General features: G+C 40.2%; 1 protein-coding gene across 2 annotated transcripts in view; it reads right to left on the bottom strand.

The window, feature by feature from the left end:
* Positions 1-16,035, bottom strand: part of prdm5 (PR domain containing 5) — a 31,798-nt gene extending 15,763 nt beyond the window's left edge. Inside the window, exons 1-13 of one of the 2 annotated variants that reach the window (XM_051377611.1) lie at positions 15,778-16,035; positions 14,895-14,978; positions 14,195-14,317; positions 12,532-12,700; positions 12,183-12,342; positions 10,739-10,831; positions 10,474-10,595; positions 9,707-9,786; positions 7,715-7,799; positions 7,464-7,621; positions 6,828-6,921; positions 3,860-4,020; positions 851-944 (exon numbers count right to left, since the gene is read on the bottom strand). In XM_051377611.1, the coding sequence (XP_051233571.1) occupies positions 851-944; positions 3,860-4,020; positions 6,828-6,921; positions 7,464-7,621; positions 7,715-7,799; positions 9,707-9,786; positions 10,474-10,595; positions 10,739-10,831; positions 12,183-12,342; positions 12,532-12,700; positions 14,195-14,317; positions 14,895-14,978; positions 15,778-15,876 (1,522 nt within the window). In that variant the 5' untranslated portion in view covers positions 15,877-16,035. The remainder of the gene's footprint in view (positions 1-850; positions 945-3,859; positions 4,021-6,827; positions 6,922-7,463; positions 7,622-7,714; positions 7,800-9,706; positions 9,787-10,473; positions 10,596-10,738; positions 10,832-12,182; positions 12,343-12,531; positions 12,701-14,194; positions 14,318-14,894; positions 14,979-15,777) is intronic. The other variant, XM_051377612.1, reaches the window with a different exon arrangement.
* Positions 16,036-17,465: the final 1,430 nt, after the last annotated feature.

Below are 17,465 nucleotides of genomic sequence, written 5' to 3'. Positions count from 1 at the left end.
TGGAGACGTAATCTAGCTACATCTATTACAAGTTGACTAAATAAATCTTAAATCAGCACATTTCTTGATTATCATGAAAATTGCTAACTGCTCTTATAACCACTACTGCTGCTTCCTTGTGGACTGAGGCTCATGTTGTGACAGCAGAACAGAACAATGAGAGGTGATACATGTAGTGACCTTGACTTTCAAATAACTATATCCAAACGGAAACTAACACAAAGTAGCCTCTAGAAGTCTAAATAAGTCAAATATTTGCACTGTGAGGAAAAGCCTGTCTGTCCTATTCCTGTCATCAGTCTGCTTCCACACAGGCGCACACAAAAAACAAAATCACTAATACTGTTAACTGTAGACGTCAGTAATACTTCCAAAATAATCTGATAACTGACCTGCTGCATGTATGCGTGGATTTATAGTAACCAGGTTACCACATTGCATCCAGGCACGTTCTTTGATTAAATGTGTAACCTCGTTCCTTGAGAGCATATAAGCGAACCAGTACGTACAATGTCAGGCTGAATAAAGGAAGTTAAATAATGTGGCTGGGTATTTAAGGGAAAATGGGTCTCTGATGTAGCACCGAGAAAGACCACAGGGTTCCAGTTCTTCTGATTCACCATCATACAGCTGATAATTTGCAGGGCTAATATTACGTTTAGATCCGCAAAAAAGTTTAATGTGATTATAGCAAGAATGCCAGTTTGAAATGAGCTAAAGTGTGATTCTCGTGTGTCGCTCACAGCTCTATGGACGTGTGTTATGACGATACTCCACATCTTTCACTCCAGTAGGTGATGTTAATGGTAGCTGATGGAAGCATAGCATTGAACTGTGGAGGGCCACTGACCTGTATGACTGCGGATGTGGACCCTTAGCGTGCCGTTGCTGGCAAACTTTTGTCCGCAGTACGGGCAGATCTTCTCCTTCTCCCCCGTGTGTGTCTGGCAGAGATAAAACAGACATGTGGTTGATGTTAAGAAAAACATTTGTAACATTGATCCTCACATCCTTCCTACATTACAAAGTAAAACGTGATCTACTTTGATAGCTCAACATCAGAACATTATAGATAGTCATCAGAACATTATCAAAATCAGAAAATTCAACTTTATCATAATGTATCTTTAAACCATTCATACAAACATAATCTGATTTTGTTTTGGTAAAAGCGACCCCAGAATCCGAATTCCACTTTAAATGCCCTCTTTAGAGCTTTTTTTCAAACTGCTCTGTCTGATTGGGTAAAGAATGAACAAAATCTAGTTTTTTCCTATCCTGCACCACTAACTAGTGGTAGACTCAGTGAATGGAGATGCACATGTTCACATGACAGTGGATCCACTGAGCTGCCCTGAAGGCAGGATCAAAGAACACAGATGATGCAGATTTGCCAGAGTCCAAAGCCCAGGGGACTAAAGGCCAGGGTGCACGTATGCATTCAACTCCTCATCCTCCTCCTCCCTCTTCCTCCTCTCCCTGCACCTCCCAGCAATGCTGAGCTCCGTGGGCTCATGAGGGCTGCACATGCAAGCAGGGAAGACGAGCATGTCTACCTTTTCCTCCACCCCTTCCCCCTCGCTCCTCTCCTTCACTCCTTGTTGAAAAGTGCACTCTGAAATTCCTCCTCCTGGCCTGTTGTAAATTCCCGAGAATAATCGTGAGTAGGAGGCTCAAACTCAGAGCGACAGTTTCAACAGCGGTACAACAATACAGGAACACCTCCTCTCTGGGCCCCCATCCTTTCCTCCATCACCCCACTGTGTCCCTCTGACACCTCGGGTGTTTCGTTACAAAGGCTCCATCAACACACACACACATGCTCACACACACATGCTCACACAGACACACACATGCACCTTTACAAACACATGCCCACACGCTCAACTCTCACACAATCATGCACAAACAAATCCACATATATGAACACATGTGTCCCAGATGGAGCAGTGTTGCATTATTTAGTTGCTTGTTTGTACAACAGAGCAAACATTGCTGGTATTCTACCTTCATGAGCAGACAACCACCGGGGACGCTGGCAATTTCCCTTGGGATCACCATATTGTAAGTATGGTATTTATTGGGAGTTGTAGATAATTATTCAGCGATTTATATATATACATTAATGTAATAAATAGTATCTGTATGTCTGTAATTACTCACAATCCAACCCTGTAATTTTCATTCATGAGGGAATTTTTCAGGCCCAGCACTGAAAGGGGTGAGACTCTTATACAATGCATGCACATACATGCTGACACACACGCCTCCTCTAATATAACACAAATCCATGCACACTGAGTTGACAGCACTGACTGCAACACAAGAGCGATCCACAAATAACTCTGCTACAAATGGACAGCATTCATTTACACAAGCAAGTTATACCGTACATCCATTCTGTTCCTGGTTCAGCCGACATATTTGTAGTTGCCACACAAAATGTTCTATGCATTAAGACCACTGCATCCACCCTCTTAAAGCAATTCAGTTTCAGTCAAGCCATTCAGGCTCAGTGGCTAGAGCTGAGCCACCTGGTAATTCAAAAGCAGAGCTGAAACAATTAGTTAATTAAACAATTAGTCAGTCAACAAAAAATTATTTAGCAACTATTTTGATAATCAATAGGTTGTTTCAGTAATTTTTCCAGCAAAAATGGCAAACATTCACTGGTCACAGATTCTCAATTTGAATTTGAAAAAGTCGCCTTGGCATTTATTCACTATTTTCTTTCTGTATTTCAAAGACTGAACAATTAAATGATTGATAGAAAAAAAAGAGATTAATCTATGATGCAAATAATCATTGCTTGCAGAGTTACTCAAAAGCATCAGACTTTTGTTAGAATAATGAAAACCTGGATCAGATGTTTGGCTTTCATGATGTTCAAAAAGTTATTTATCTTGCTCTATTTACTTTTGATTTTCATCATATGTGCAGATCATGACATGGTGCACACGGTTAGACTTTGATACTAACAAAACATGGCTGTGAGAACTATTTGTGATTATTTGGGGGCCAAAGTTTGCTCAGACAAACAGTTGGCAAGTATCAAGATGTACATTAAATTAGACCTCAACAATAGTATGGCCAGAAGCAGGGTTACTCTTTGCATGTAAACACAGCCAGCAAGTTGTCGTCTCCCCGGCAACCTGGCTTTGATCAAGGCCAGATCTCCCAGCAGCCTCCAGACCCTGTAAGCAGCGAGACAGTTCAACATGCCAGTCTTCAGCCCTACTGTTCTGAGACAACCTCCGAGACATTTTCTTTTGCCGTGTGCCAAGAATCTGTTTGGTTTCAATCTTGATCCATAACCACACCGGACGTTGTCAGATTTAGGGCTCATAATCTGCAGCGAGATCTGTTTGGGGCTTTGAAACCCTGCGGAGCTAATGGACTAACTGCCATTTCTAATCAACGTAGGAATTGATTTCCAAGCCTTCATGGGCAGCAACGGTCAAGACGGATGTCTCCGCCAGGTTTGACAGTGCAAGATATTAGTAGTTAGCTGCATCACTTTCATGAGACGAGGGGTACGAATGGATGTGAAACAGAAACAATGGAAACGTTTTGGTGAAGTAGATGGTCGGGCTGTCATTTCTTCCCTTTTAAATTCAGTGTGAGAGCAGAAGATTGATGATGGAATATCTGATTTAAAACTGCAATTTGGTGGAATGCTCCCATTACTTTAACCTTCAATCTAAAATGTAGAAGGTTTAATAAGTTATGCTCTAACTGTTCAAATAAATACACCAAAACTGCTGCTTGAACTCAATTTCGGGACAAAGTGACAACCCTCGCAGACATGTAATCACTGTCTATGATTGAGCTCTGTCTGGCTCAAGCTCTTTTCATTCACCTTCTTGTGGCTCTTAAGGACTGAAGGAGTGACAAAGGCCTTCTCGCACAGGTCGCACTTATACTTCTTGTGGCCGTCGTGCACCACCTGGATGTGGACGTTAAGCGTGTCCTTCCTCTTGAAGGTTGCGTCGCACTGGTCGCACTTGAATGTCCTCGCACCTGCAGCAAGGATAGAGGAACATTTGTAAGAGCCATTTCCAGTTATCTATTGTTGTGCCTCTAAACACACAGTCATCACGCACAGCAAGAGGGGAACCAATTTCACCGGGCCGATTGTGTGGGCAGAAAAATACAAAGAGGGGTGTTTCATTGCACCAGACAACCCCAAACAATGGTCTTTAGAAAGGTCTGGTTCTGTTTTTTTTCTTTTAACAAAAGTCGTCCTTTATTGTGTATCTATAGCTGACATCCCAGGGGCAAACAGTAAAACAAACTGTTCTGCCATATGTTTCATTTGAACGTCAAATGGTTCTGTGAAAAAACATGCCTTATTTTATTAATCACTCCCCTGAAAAGCACTAAAACGCCAGACAGACGGCTTTCAGACAGTACGCTGGGGCACAATCTCAGCTGTTCACAGAGTGCAGCCTGATGTTTTCCTTCACGCCTCTGCTCTCTGCCTCCGTACAACAGCCTCTATTGTTGAAGAGTAGTTGTTTCCATTATATGGAGATCATTCAATTTCCACAGAGTAGTTTGGAGAGAGCGTGTGTGTGTATGTGTGTGTGTTTGGCGGGAGCAAATGCTTACAACCTTGTGCTCGTTCTCCAATTACCAAGGCCGATGATGGTCAGCTCAATAAAATGGAACACCAGTGAAAGCCGAGGTCCATTGTGTTTTTAATCAAATTGGAACATTGACTTGATGATAATTAATGTCAACGACACCCTCACATAAAGATTTCATTATTACTTGGAGCAGGGCTTCAGTCTGTCATTAAACTATGTATGCGCCTACACAGACCTGGACAGATAATAATTTATACAGTAAGAGTATTGTTTGACTCAAGAATCATAAAGCCTTAATGTAAAAGAATGTGTAGTTTAAATAACCAAACTTTATCTTGGCTTTCTAATTCACTGACAGGTGTGATGTTTTTTGTTTTTTATATTTTATGATTCAAGTTCAGCAGCTGCTCTCTCACTCTGACAGCTGCCTGAGGGTCTATATGTAGGTCTAAATCTCTCTCCAGGATCATCCTCCATTATAACACCTGACACCTGTAACATCACCTACTGTATGACAGCAGCTGTATTCATATTTTCTTGCTAATTGCTTCAGGTCGCCCAATTCAGCTACTGACACTGTTATATTGTGTCATGTTGTCATCTGCTGATTTCTGACAGCAGGACTTGGACTTGTATTCCTATAATTCAGAATATATTTTATTATGGAGTGGAACAAGTTTTTACATTGATTATGCTAATGATCCAATCACCTCCTTGTGAACAGGTGATATTCATCAAGTTGAAACAAGCGATTTAAAACAAGTTAAGAGTTTGGTGACCAAATACACAACCCCAGAAAAAAAGCACAGTATTTAAGCTAAAAAAGTTTAAACAGCTGTGCTTCATTTTCCCACTGTGAGACGATTGCTAACATTAACTCACAAAGACAGATACATTTATTCACTAGCATGTCTATTCTCTCACCTACAGTGAAATCACACACTCTATCCTCCCGCCCCACATACTGTCTAGAACTTGATACATAATACGAGCCCTGGTATTATATAGCCTGCCTCCTGAGACAGCAGCAGGAAATGCCTTGAGCTTTACAATCTCTTTGTTATCTGGCTCAAGAAGCAGCGCTGCATCCTGCCAAGGCTCGACTGCAGCTCAATTGTCTGGGGAGAAAGTTTCTCAAACCCCTGGGTGCCAAAGCACCACCGGACAGCCTGAACACACTCCAATGTGTCCTTGGTGAGATGTTTGATAGAGTTATGATTTCTATTATTAATAGCAATATCCACAGGGGTAAGGATGAGCTGAAGGCCAATGAAAATAAAGGACTGACACATAAAGATCACACTAAAGTTGGTTTTTGCTTAAAAACTTTTCTTCTAGGAGATAATGAAATGATTACAATTCTAAATGTAATAATCTAATCCAAGGTTATTTCTCCTCAAAAACCACTTCACATTTAGTTATGGCACCTTATGAAAGAAAAAATCATTTTATAACATAAAATCTAAAATTTGAAACCCTAAACCACTACGAAAGAAAGGGGAAAAGGATACAAAAATAACAAAATTCTGATCCCATTTAATTTTATGAGTAGGACTACAACTGCAAGACATAACACATTCTTCCTCTTACAAATGTAAAGTTGAATTCAGAAGCAATAAAATGTACCATCAATTCAGTACCCTCAAGACTTCTGCAGCTACAGCCTTAACTGGTCTGGTACAACCAGTAGCATATGGTTCGAGTTTGACACTAGAAGGATGTTTTCACATTCAGCTGCTGAAAGTGGAAAGTTTCTCTGTGTTCATTAAAAATCTGATTTTAAGGGGTGGGGAAAAATTTGCATATCGATAGATTCTGAAATTTTTAACAAGGCAGAAGAGGATGCCCTTTTAAGGATTTTAATGTGTAAATTATACTTTTTTTTGCAGGAAAATAATATCAGACACACTTTATTGTTCGAAGTAGATTATTTCTATTTATGTCTCAGTGCATGTCTGGAGGGGATCTTTAAGGTAGAATGAAAGATGGCGTCGCTTGAGTAGGAGCCTGTTGCAGCAGCTTATGTAACTTTCTGTGTATTTTGTGTTATTTGGTGCATGTGACCCAAATTTTCGCTCTGGGGGATCAATTAAGGATTATCTTATCTTTAACATTGCTGTCACTTGCCAATTAACTAACTGATTAAATGACTAATTGTTGCAGCTCTTCATATGGGGGTATGTATTCATTGTGGACAGGGTCACAAGACCACACAGGGGCACTCACACTCATACTTACTGTTGTGGATAAGTAAGTGACGCTGTAGAGAGAAGGGGGTGCGGAACAGAGCTTTGCACTCCTCACACTGGAAGGGTCTTTCCTCAGAGTGGGTCTGTAGACGGAGCAGAGCAGCATCAGCATGTTTATAATGTGTAAGCAGAGCCATCTCCTGCCTCAGCAAGGATGTTGACGAAGCTTCTTAAATTGATGTGAGAAGATCATGCAAAAGGCTCCGTAGCCGATTTGGTTTGTTGTCTTCATGAAGACAAGCAGCTTGAGGGGCTTTAAGTTCAAAGTGCTTCTGTTTTTCTGACCCCCCTCCCCTATGCCAGACCTATCTATCTGAGTGACACCTCAATCCCAAAAGTAAACATGGGGGACCTCAGGGGTGGAGGAGGGCAGAGACCCCACAGATAACAGCCACCAACGAGACCCTGATTGATTACAGCCTCACTAATAACTCTAGCTTTGAAGTGATTCTGCCTTTCAGTTAATATCTCTTCTCAGCAAACACCAATCAGCCACATATAATGGTATAAGAAAATAATTACCACTCTTGTGAAAGCCTGATTACAGTAGCAATTAACCCACCAGTGGATTATTATTATTATTATTATTATTATTATTATTATATGTGATACCACATCTGCTTACCTTCTTGTGATTCTTGTAGACGTTGCGGTGAGCAAACTCTTTCCCACAGAGCTTACACTTGTACGGTTTGTCCTCGCTGTGGATGATCTTATGAGCCGTCACCTGGTCCAGACGCTTGAATGAGCGACTGCAGATCTCACAGGTATACGGTCGCTTCTCTAATCAGTGAAAGATTGACATTGATGCATTCTGGTAAACAGAGACGATGCATAAAGTGCAGGAGCAAGGTATTTAAGGCACCACTTTCTTACCCGAGTGTGTGATCATATGGCGTTTCAGCTGATTTGTAGAGATGAACTTCTTGTCACATGCGTGGCAGTCGAATATTTCATGTACCTACAACAAAAGGGTAAAAGAGAGTGTTTTAAGTTTTTGCTATTGCTGATCATTTTTAAAAACTTGGGGTAAAGAGCATGCAGAAGTTGAAGGATCACGGTCTGCGATGATCAACAGGAACTAAATCTTGTCCGTTTTCATTAGACTGATGTCTGCAGACAGAAAAGCAATTAAAGTGATGAAAAGTTTCAATCCTTTTTCTGCTTCAGAGCATCGCTCCAATAATTGCATATTCAATAGTTCCCCGGCGTACAGCTACAATAGCATATGCTAATGCAAAGCAGCTCCTCTTGTCACAGCTGCTACTGCAAAAGCTTGTTCAGCTAAATGATGATAATGGCAGTTTTAAGCTGCTTTGGAGCTAACGTGTCATTATGGAAAGTTTGATTGCTCGTCTGCAAGAATAATACTTAATGCCCAAATGTCTTCAATTGAAGCTATAAGAATAAACCACATACAGTTTTAACAGAAATGTGCCATATTCATAATAATACTTTGTGTTTAAGTAGGACTTGATTCCTCTGAACATCTTTATTAAATGTGAAAAAAACATAATTTGTCAAAATCGAATGTAATCCTGACCCACATTTATAGAAACACATTATGCATTTCAGACAACAGTGCATGACTGGAAGCTACCATGAGCCACATAATAGTAGAACTGGCACATACACACATAAGGAGGCCACATAGGAATATTACATACGCCTATTTTAAAGTACCCTGGAGATCTGAAACTGGAGAACACTGACTCATAGACAGGTGAAGTAGGTTAAATGATGCAGAACTATGTCACAACTTCCAGGTGACTTTAAATGTCGGACAGTTTGGAAGTGGCTCAGTGATGAATAAGGTGGCAGGGATGGATTAATGCCTGTTGATTAATCTGGATGATAGATGTTGACAAGAGAAAATGAAATGTCACAATTACCAGCAGGGATAATTAATGAAGAATGTTAGTTAATGAATGACAACTGATGAGACAATTTGTTTGAGGCAACTTGCATAATACACCAGTGCCCAACATCATCAAATGTGCTGTCCTGACCTGCAGCACAGAACAGCTTTCAGTGAAGTGATTAATTCATAAGGTTTATAAGTTTTATAGATAATTTATAAATATTCTTGTTTCATTGGAAATAATCTATACAAACAGGGACAAACTGTTCAAGAGAAAGTACAAAAGCAGCTTCAGTTTAAAGGAAAAGACACAGCAGCTTGAACTTGTATTCATGTATTTTGGCTAATTATTTAGTGCAATTAAATAAATTCCATATAATTGCATTGAAATTACATTTCTAAATGGTATATTAGCCTACGTTGTGCAGAGGAGTGTAACCTGGAAAAACCATTTCAGTCATAGATAGCCAAACAGCAAATGCAAAAGCTGTCATGAACTTAACATACACTGATAATGGCACAGTACCACATATCTATTTGTAGGAAAACATTTCAGAATAGTATTTAAACAGCCCAGTTCAAATCTGTAACGCATCAGTAAGAGGGAGAATCCTGACGCCAAGGTTAAAACCTTATTGTCTGCCAACAGAGCCTCTCAAATTTCACAAGACCTGTGGGATGAGCCAGTGAAAAAGAAACCACCCCTCAGCTCTTTGTCACCCAGAATAAATTTGTAACAACTTGATCATAAAGACATCCTCGCGTGGAGAGGGAATAACTGAACTCAGAAGCTCAGGAAGCAGAGACGACAGCAAGATTAAAGAGGTTAGACTGGGTTGCAGAAAGAGTGATGGATTCCACTGTACAGCGAGAAACAGCCAAAAAGAGACATCACTGTAAAAATGGATCATGCAAAACTGAGTAAGCTGAGTAAATCCTCTCAGATCCAATGCAAAGTATCTGGTTGGGATAATCTGAGCCCTACAGTAGATGTTGTAGAGCCTCACCTTTCTGTGTTCCTGTAGGTTCAAAGAAGATGAGCATTTTCTGTTGCATATGGTGCATGTGAGTTTCCGACGTGCACTTCCTATAAAGAAAAGAAATAGTGGATGAAAAGTGACCAAACCTAACCTACAGGACTGATAACAAAAGTGGGAAATCATGACGGCAATTTCAAGACAATCGTCACACAGAAACAGAAAAATACCAAAAGTCTGACTTGACACTGAACTCTCCTCATGGCAGGCCAAATCATCCCACCAATGCATCATTTTGGGACCCTCCCCTCAACCCCATCTGAATCACATGCCCCACATCTGACGAGTCTGATCCACTTCCCCCTCGCCCACACACACACACACACACCCTTTGTCCTGACCACAGTGGTAAAACACGCCGGCTCCGTCACCCTCTGAGATGAATGTCTTAATCACGGGTTGATATTTGATTCACGTGTAAGGCTGCACAGATCCCCGCTGCCCTACATCCCATCATAAATAGCTATGGAAGTCCAATTATCTAAAGGAGTGAGCCGCCCCAGAACACACAGGTCAGCAATTATGTAGCACAAGTAATTAGAGATGTGTCTCAACATTGCAGAGATTTTAACTGATCGAGGTCAAGTACTGCTACTGCAGTTCCTTGAGTGCTGAGGCTGCTAATGGACAATTAACTTCATTACATGACGTTCACTGTGCATGTGAATATGTGTGCACTAGCGAGAGAGAGAGAGAAAATCACAAAGACACATACAGGGAGAGACAGAGATGCCAACCTGTGTGAACATTTCCTTTATGCTTCTTCAGAGCGTCCTTGCTCTTGAATCTTTTGCCACAGCTCTCTGCTTTACAGATGAACCTGGCGTCTCCTTTACAAGCTTCCTTATGCTGTTCAAAGCTGTACACATAGAAGAAGAAGAAGAAGAAGAAGAATAAGAAGAAGAAAGAACTCTATCTTACTGATCATCTTGGCAAATAAATGACACGTGTCCATGTGTGCACTGTACAGGTTATAAATTCCCTTTGGGCAATGTATGTTACCTGGATTCAGAGCTGAATGTGCTGTGGCAAAGGGAGCACTGGTGCGCTTTAGAGTCACCTGATGGATCCAGTGACTCAGAACAATGCAAAACACTGGGGAAGGATTCAAAATAAAACCAAATTAGGCACCAAATAAGAAATGAAACATGTCAGGGCTAAACAAAAGTAGAAAGAGCAGATATACAGGATGAACATTATTCTTTGTCATCAGATTGTCAGATTTTAACTAAAAATTTAAACAAATACATTTTTAATGAAATTAATTCATCAAATTTAGTTAAAGGAATAGTTTGAGATTTGGGAAAATGAATGTATTCAAATTCTTGCTGAGAGTTAAATGAGAAGATCAATACTACTCTCATGTCTGTACATTAAATATAAAGCAACAGCCAGCCGACCCTGACAGTCAGTCCACATAGGATGCATAAGTAGTGCACGCCAGCACTGAACTGCTGCAGCTCGCACGCCTCACGTGACCACACAGAGAGCGTTTCTGCTTTTGAGCGGCTGCTGCCAGCCCTATCTTTCTATACTGAGTTTGCCTTTGATAAATACGATACAATCAAAGCCCTGTTAACATATTGATGGATTCTGTCAACAGAAACGCAAGAAAGATTTGCATCTCAAACACATACAGGAGGTGCTGAGTTTAAAAAAGTACATTAATATATTTAATGCAACATATTTTACGTATATAGACATTGACTGAAACTGTAGCCGTGGCCTTAGCTTAGCTTAGCATAAAGACTTGAAACAGGGGGAAACAGCTAGCCTGGCTCTATGCCTACCAGCATCTCTGAAGCTCATTAATTAACATGTTATATCCAATTTAATCTGTTCAAGACTGTATCGTAAAAACATCTATTTGAGGTTCTATGAGAGGTTGTGTGCCGGACTATTTCTTGGCAAGCGCAGTCACTTCCTGGAGTCTCTACTAGTCATGATGACGACAATAGCCCAGGAAGAATTGTTTAAACGATGTATAACATGTTAATTAACAAGCTTTAAATGTGCTGGTAGGTGGATTTTGCTACTTTTAGACAGAGCCAGGCTAACTGTTTTCCTCCTGTTTCCAGTATTTGTGCTAAGCTAACTTGCTGCTGGCACAAGCTCCATACTAAACAGACAGAAATGAGGCTGGTTTCAATCTTAATCGTATTTCCCAAAATGGCAAACTATGCCTTTTTTAATTCAATCTTTTATATAATCGGCAACATCCTCGTTCTTAATAACTTGATGCATTTTTTGTATTATAATCCAAGTAATAAATACCCTTGAAAACGGATTTTCTTTTCTATAACATATAATCTCAAACCAAAATGTCTGCCAAATTCATTTAATACTTTTTCAGGTTTTTTAATTACCTGCAGACTCATTGTTAGAGGAGTTAAACGTTACATAAAACTACACTACAAGCAGTTAAGTGATGGAACAGAAAACCCACTGGCGCTGCAGAGCCTGTTTGACGGGGAACTTCTTGCCACAGTTTCTGCATTTGAAGTCCTTCAGATGGAGACTCTGGAGGTGGGCGGCCAGGATCTCCTCACTGGGAAAGCTGCTTTCACACAGCAAGCAGGGGTGGTCCTCCTTCTTTATTACTAGTTCTGTAGAGAGGTGGCACACACACACACACACACACACACACACACACACACACACACACACACACACACACACACACACACACACACAATGAGCAAAGATCTAAGAGGCAAATATTCATTTCTGTGTTTCTTTGAAATGTGTATAATAGTTAATCGTCTATGTTCAGGATTAATATAACTCCACTGTACCCATTTCAACAATATGTTTGGCATCTTTACTGTTTTCATCTTCATCCTTGATGACCTCCTCTTCTTCCTCCTCCTCCTCCTCCTCCATGTCACTGTCCAGGTAGCCTATCAGGAGCTCTGTGTCTGTCTCTATGTCATCAACAGCCAGGTAAAAGATGTTCTCTCCATCCTAAGAGACAATGACATGGTTATAATCCAGTAAACACACAATAGAAACGATGCCATGGAGCACTGGCAGAACTCTACCTGACAAATTTGAGAAGAATGTAGCTAATGGGAAAAACATTCCTGCTAAAATACATTTATAACCATTTATGGTAATGAACAGTGAGCAACTGTTGAGACTGGCTGAAGGTTGAACTCATTACGCTCAGACAACAGTCTGTTAAACCTGATTGAGGCCGCAGGTCAAAATCTTAAACCCTTAAAAATGTTGTCATTAACTTTCTTGTCCTTAAAGGTCATGCTAATAAAATCAAGCAGTCATTTTGTTTTAACTATGGGATTCTAAATATACATAAATAATGATTAGGAAGAGGAAAGCTACACGATAAATGTCACTGTTGATGGAACACAGAGCTTTAACACACATGGATGACCTTTAAACGACCAATCACTTTGGACATTTGTGTATAGATGGCAGGAACTTGGCTCTTAGACCTGAAATGTTCGTCTCCTCTTCATTCAGCTTCTATTTTTCTTCCACCAGGAGAGAAAAATCTTTTTCATCTTTTACACAGCAGTGCAAGAGCTGAAATTTCCCAGATCCGGAGCACTAAAGTTGTGTTGAGTGTGTAAATGTGTGTTTGTAAGAGGTTGTGTTTTGCTAATTCTTCAGATGTTTTTGTATTCAGAGACCTTGGTACTGTTGACTATGAATAATTTGTCAATATAATAACTATAAAAAATGTTATTGGAAACTTTGGAAAGTACAAATTGAAAAAGAGAATTATTCCCTGATGCTGCAATAACTCCAGGATCAACAATCGCACAAACCTTCCCTCAGAGAGGTTGCTATTCTATTAAACCTTCTTCCAGTTGAAGCACTTCTCGCATATAGTCTTACATCTGGATTTACCACAAATGTTTTATGGCTCCTAAATGCACTGAAATATATACAGAAATCAAATTTAAATGCATCTCTCCTTGCCCAATTTTACAAGCAATTTAATACATTTTACAAAAATGTCATTATTTAAAAAAGAAATCCTGTTTCTGGATGAGAATTCCTTTCAAAGTTCAGTTTGAAGCTTTGTAGATTTGTCACTTTTCCATGCTCTATCCACCATGTTCACTCTGTTGCCACTGATCTGTCTTGTAATATGTTTAATAATATTCATCTGTAAAACTAAACTCTTGTGGTCATCTGGGATGTCTTACAGAACAAACACAATGAGACGCTGCCATTTAGTGACCTGTGCTACTGTAAAAAAAGTGACTTTTCAGATCTTGCTTTGAAGGTTTTCCAGGCTGAAAAGAGTCTGTCTGCTGCTAAGAAAAAAATACCTCTCTATTTTTAGAGGTCTCTTTATAGATATACTTTTTAAAAAATCATTAGCCAGTCCTGACAGATGTGTATTGCCTGTAAAATGTATCATTGTCTTTCTAGTCTGTCTTTTTAGGAAAGTCTGAGGGATTCATTGTCCAGTAAGAGGAAATGTACCTGTATGGCTGCCAAGTTCTTCTGCTCTTGTGAAGGCGCCTGATGGACAAACCGCAGCCAGTTGGCATACCGTGGGTTACTAGCATCCAGAATATACAGCACATCTCCTTTACTGCCACGGACCTGGAAAAAAACAAAAAAAACAATAACCGTATGAGCTGTCAGAAGTGAACAACTGATTCTTCTCTTGTTGGTTTCATGGTTTGTCTTCTGTGCATCAAAGTGTGCTGCTCTTTCATATGGACTCCTAATCATATGCACAGGCTTGTACCTCGCAATGTGGCAGCTACAGATAACTGCATCACAGCATATTTCAGTGGTTACCATCAATGGCTTCCATGAGATGTGAGTCAGTTTAAATCAGACAGTATGGTTAACAGATCTGCAATGCAATTAAATGTTCTGTCTATCACTGAAGAACTGAGAACATATTTGGACAGGACTGCAAGCTGCTGTGTCTTTCTTTCAGCTGTCCTCTGATAAAAGGATGTGTTTTGTGTGTAACTGCAATAGAATAAGCAAGGAATGGATTTACTGTGCTCTGTCAATGCAGCTGTGAGGTGTGAGTGTGAGGCTAGTGTTATTCTGTATGCGCCTCTTAACTACAACAAAATAATTGCTTTAACCCAATTTATGTAGTATACCTTTGAATTCTGAACCCTTTAAATGTGTAGAAATATGAGAATGTACGTGCATTCACCTCCCACATAAGCCTGGTGTCCGAGCTTTCATCCAGCTCACTAGGCAGCTTTTTCTCACCTGCAAAGGGGCCAAATTTCTCTCCCTTTAAAACAAACAGACGGATCATTTGTCAAACATGATGCCATTGTACAGCAAACTGGTAGTCAGATTATATTAAAACCATAAAACACCCCCAGTGGACTGTCCAAACCATTATTAATATCCTTATCATTATTATTATTATTTGCACTGTGGGCAAATGTTGGATAACCAGTGGGCACGCCTCCTGTTTAATGTGACATGTGAATGCATCCTTCAGTACTGGACTTTTCTTTTTTTTTTTTTTCCTTTGACCTTCCAGAAGTGCCAAACATCCAGGGGGCGTGGTCAAAGTGTGTTCATCTTCTTGTATTCATGTTCATCCTCAACTCGCTTTACTTCTGTAGCACAGATTTAAATAGCAACGTCTTGAATGTGAGCACATCCCGACTCATTTACATGAACCCATTCATCCTCAGCTAAGTCATGGACCTCCTCTATGTGTCTGACAGCAGTGGGGAAACGTCTGCGCTTTGGCATAAAGACGTAAAAAAAAGCTGACGGCTTCACGCTGAATGTAACGTTCATGTACAGTATGTGTTGGTTCACGCGGCGCGACCCTTGTGTGCCGACATGAATACATTGTTATGAAGTGAACGAGAGAAACAACTGGAGCCACTGTAGCTACGTGGCACTTCACGTCAGAGGAGCCCTGGGTTGAGGCTGAGACCCTGACTGAGATTTTAAGGAATAAGGCGAACAGAAAAACGACCTACACCGCTTTCAATCGCTTAAAAAGTAACATAAAAACGCTTCCCGCGTGTAAACTCGGTTACAAAGTTGCGCAGTCAGAAACAACAAACCTTTTTCACTCGCCTCGCCGTGTAAAGACCGATTCCATCCTGGACCTTTGACGATTTCAGAGAAAACCTGTCTGGCACGTACATGCCCAACATTGTCATTTCTCGGAAATGTTTCCTTCAGTGACAATTAGTTGGCTATCAGATATGTCGGCGGAAGGGAATAAGCATTGTCAGTTTGAATTTAGAGCAGATAGTTTCTCCGTGAAGCGGTCCAGGTTGAACTTCTGTTGCTCCTGCTGGAGGAAGGCAGAGCGGCGTCCTGATTGGTCCAAAGTTTGTAACCAGAAGCTACCTTTTTCTGTCGTGCAACACTCCAGCCTGTGTTTCATTCAGGCTGCTCTCCCAGCCTGCCCACGGTGGAGGCAACGCTGTAAAGACAGTAGTACTGTAGTATAGGATCAATCACTTTCAGTCTTCCCTACGTACTGTATACACAAACAATGCATCTTTGTGACCTATCATATCCCCAAACATGTTTAAATAACTATGCTAATAAAAACTCTCACCTGAGACTTGATTTTGTGGGTGAAAATGAAGCAGTGAAACCTTTATATTCTTTGAGCCTCTACCATATTAAATCACTATGGCAGCATCATTGACTCATTGGTTCACAATGGGTTAAAATATACAGGAATTAAACCTTGTTTGACCATCTGACCACCCACTTACAATTTAAGGCCCCACTGACATAAACCACAGTTAATAATCAGAACATTTTGGAAAGTTGTTCCCATTGGCATAGATCACATAAGAACAAATGCTAACACGTCCAAATCAGAAGCTCAAACGCACTTTTGTTTGTGCTCCATGTTAGAAAATGGATGTGCCAGTTCGATCCATTAATACTAGCAGGTTATTACAGAGTAGCACTGATAATGCATTTCACATAACTCAGGAAAAAAACACTCACCATCATTTTCCCCGTTCACCATTAACCTCTAAAACCTCCGAATATTGTGATGGATGTGTGTTTTGGTTTGAATTCACGTGTTCTATAATTCAGAAACCACACTGTACCAACAAGCAGTAGAGCAGAGGTCTGACTGACCCTTTCAGCTTAAAACCACAATTTACCAACAATCAAAGGCTGCTGGTTGATGGTTGTTCTGGCCTGAAGCCGGCTGCTCAGACCATGTGAACCAAACCCTCCAGGCTGAAACATAAATCAGGAGTATGATCATACCTACCATTCCCAGTAATGATCACTGGTAGCATTTTGATTATATAATTATTACTTTCACATTGCTGGTATTCAGACTTATACAACCCAGTTACTGAAGCTTTTGTTTAGTAACTGAAGAACATTGCTGTGCCTCCACATTGCATATGTTTTTTATTCTTATTTCTTATTAAAATATTCACATCATGTTGAGATTACATCTTTGTTTTCAGGTTTTTCATCTCTTGGGGAACATCTTTTATTATTATCATGTGTAATATATGTGTAATATGTGTTGTCATTTACAATAACAATCATAATTGCCGCATTAGTCCTTTTTCCCCAAGAAGTAAAACACATACTACAGTCTGCCAGTTTAGATATGTGCCTGAGTTGGGTTTTTTTATTTTTTAGCTAATTTAAAAGGGACTCAGAGTAAAGCTTAAGGTTGTGAAGATAGTTCAAACCACTACCTGAAAACTCAAAATAAAAGTTCACAAAGTCAGGCCAGACAACTATTTGTTTCTCT

Source organism: Dicentrarchus labrax, unplaced genomic scaffold, assembly GCF_905237075.1.
Source record: "Dicentrarchus labrax unplaced genomic scaffold, dlabrax2021, whole genome shotgun sequence".
Lineage (NCBI taxonomy): Eukaryota > Metazoa > Chordata > Actinopteri > Moronidae > Dicentrarchus > Dicentrarchus labrax.
The sequence above is the reverse complement of the archived record's forward strand: the minus strand, read 5'-3'. Positions and strand labels throughout refer to the sequence as shown.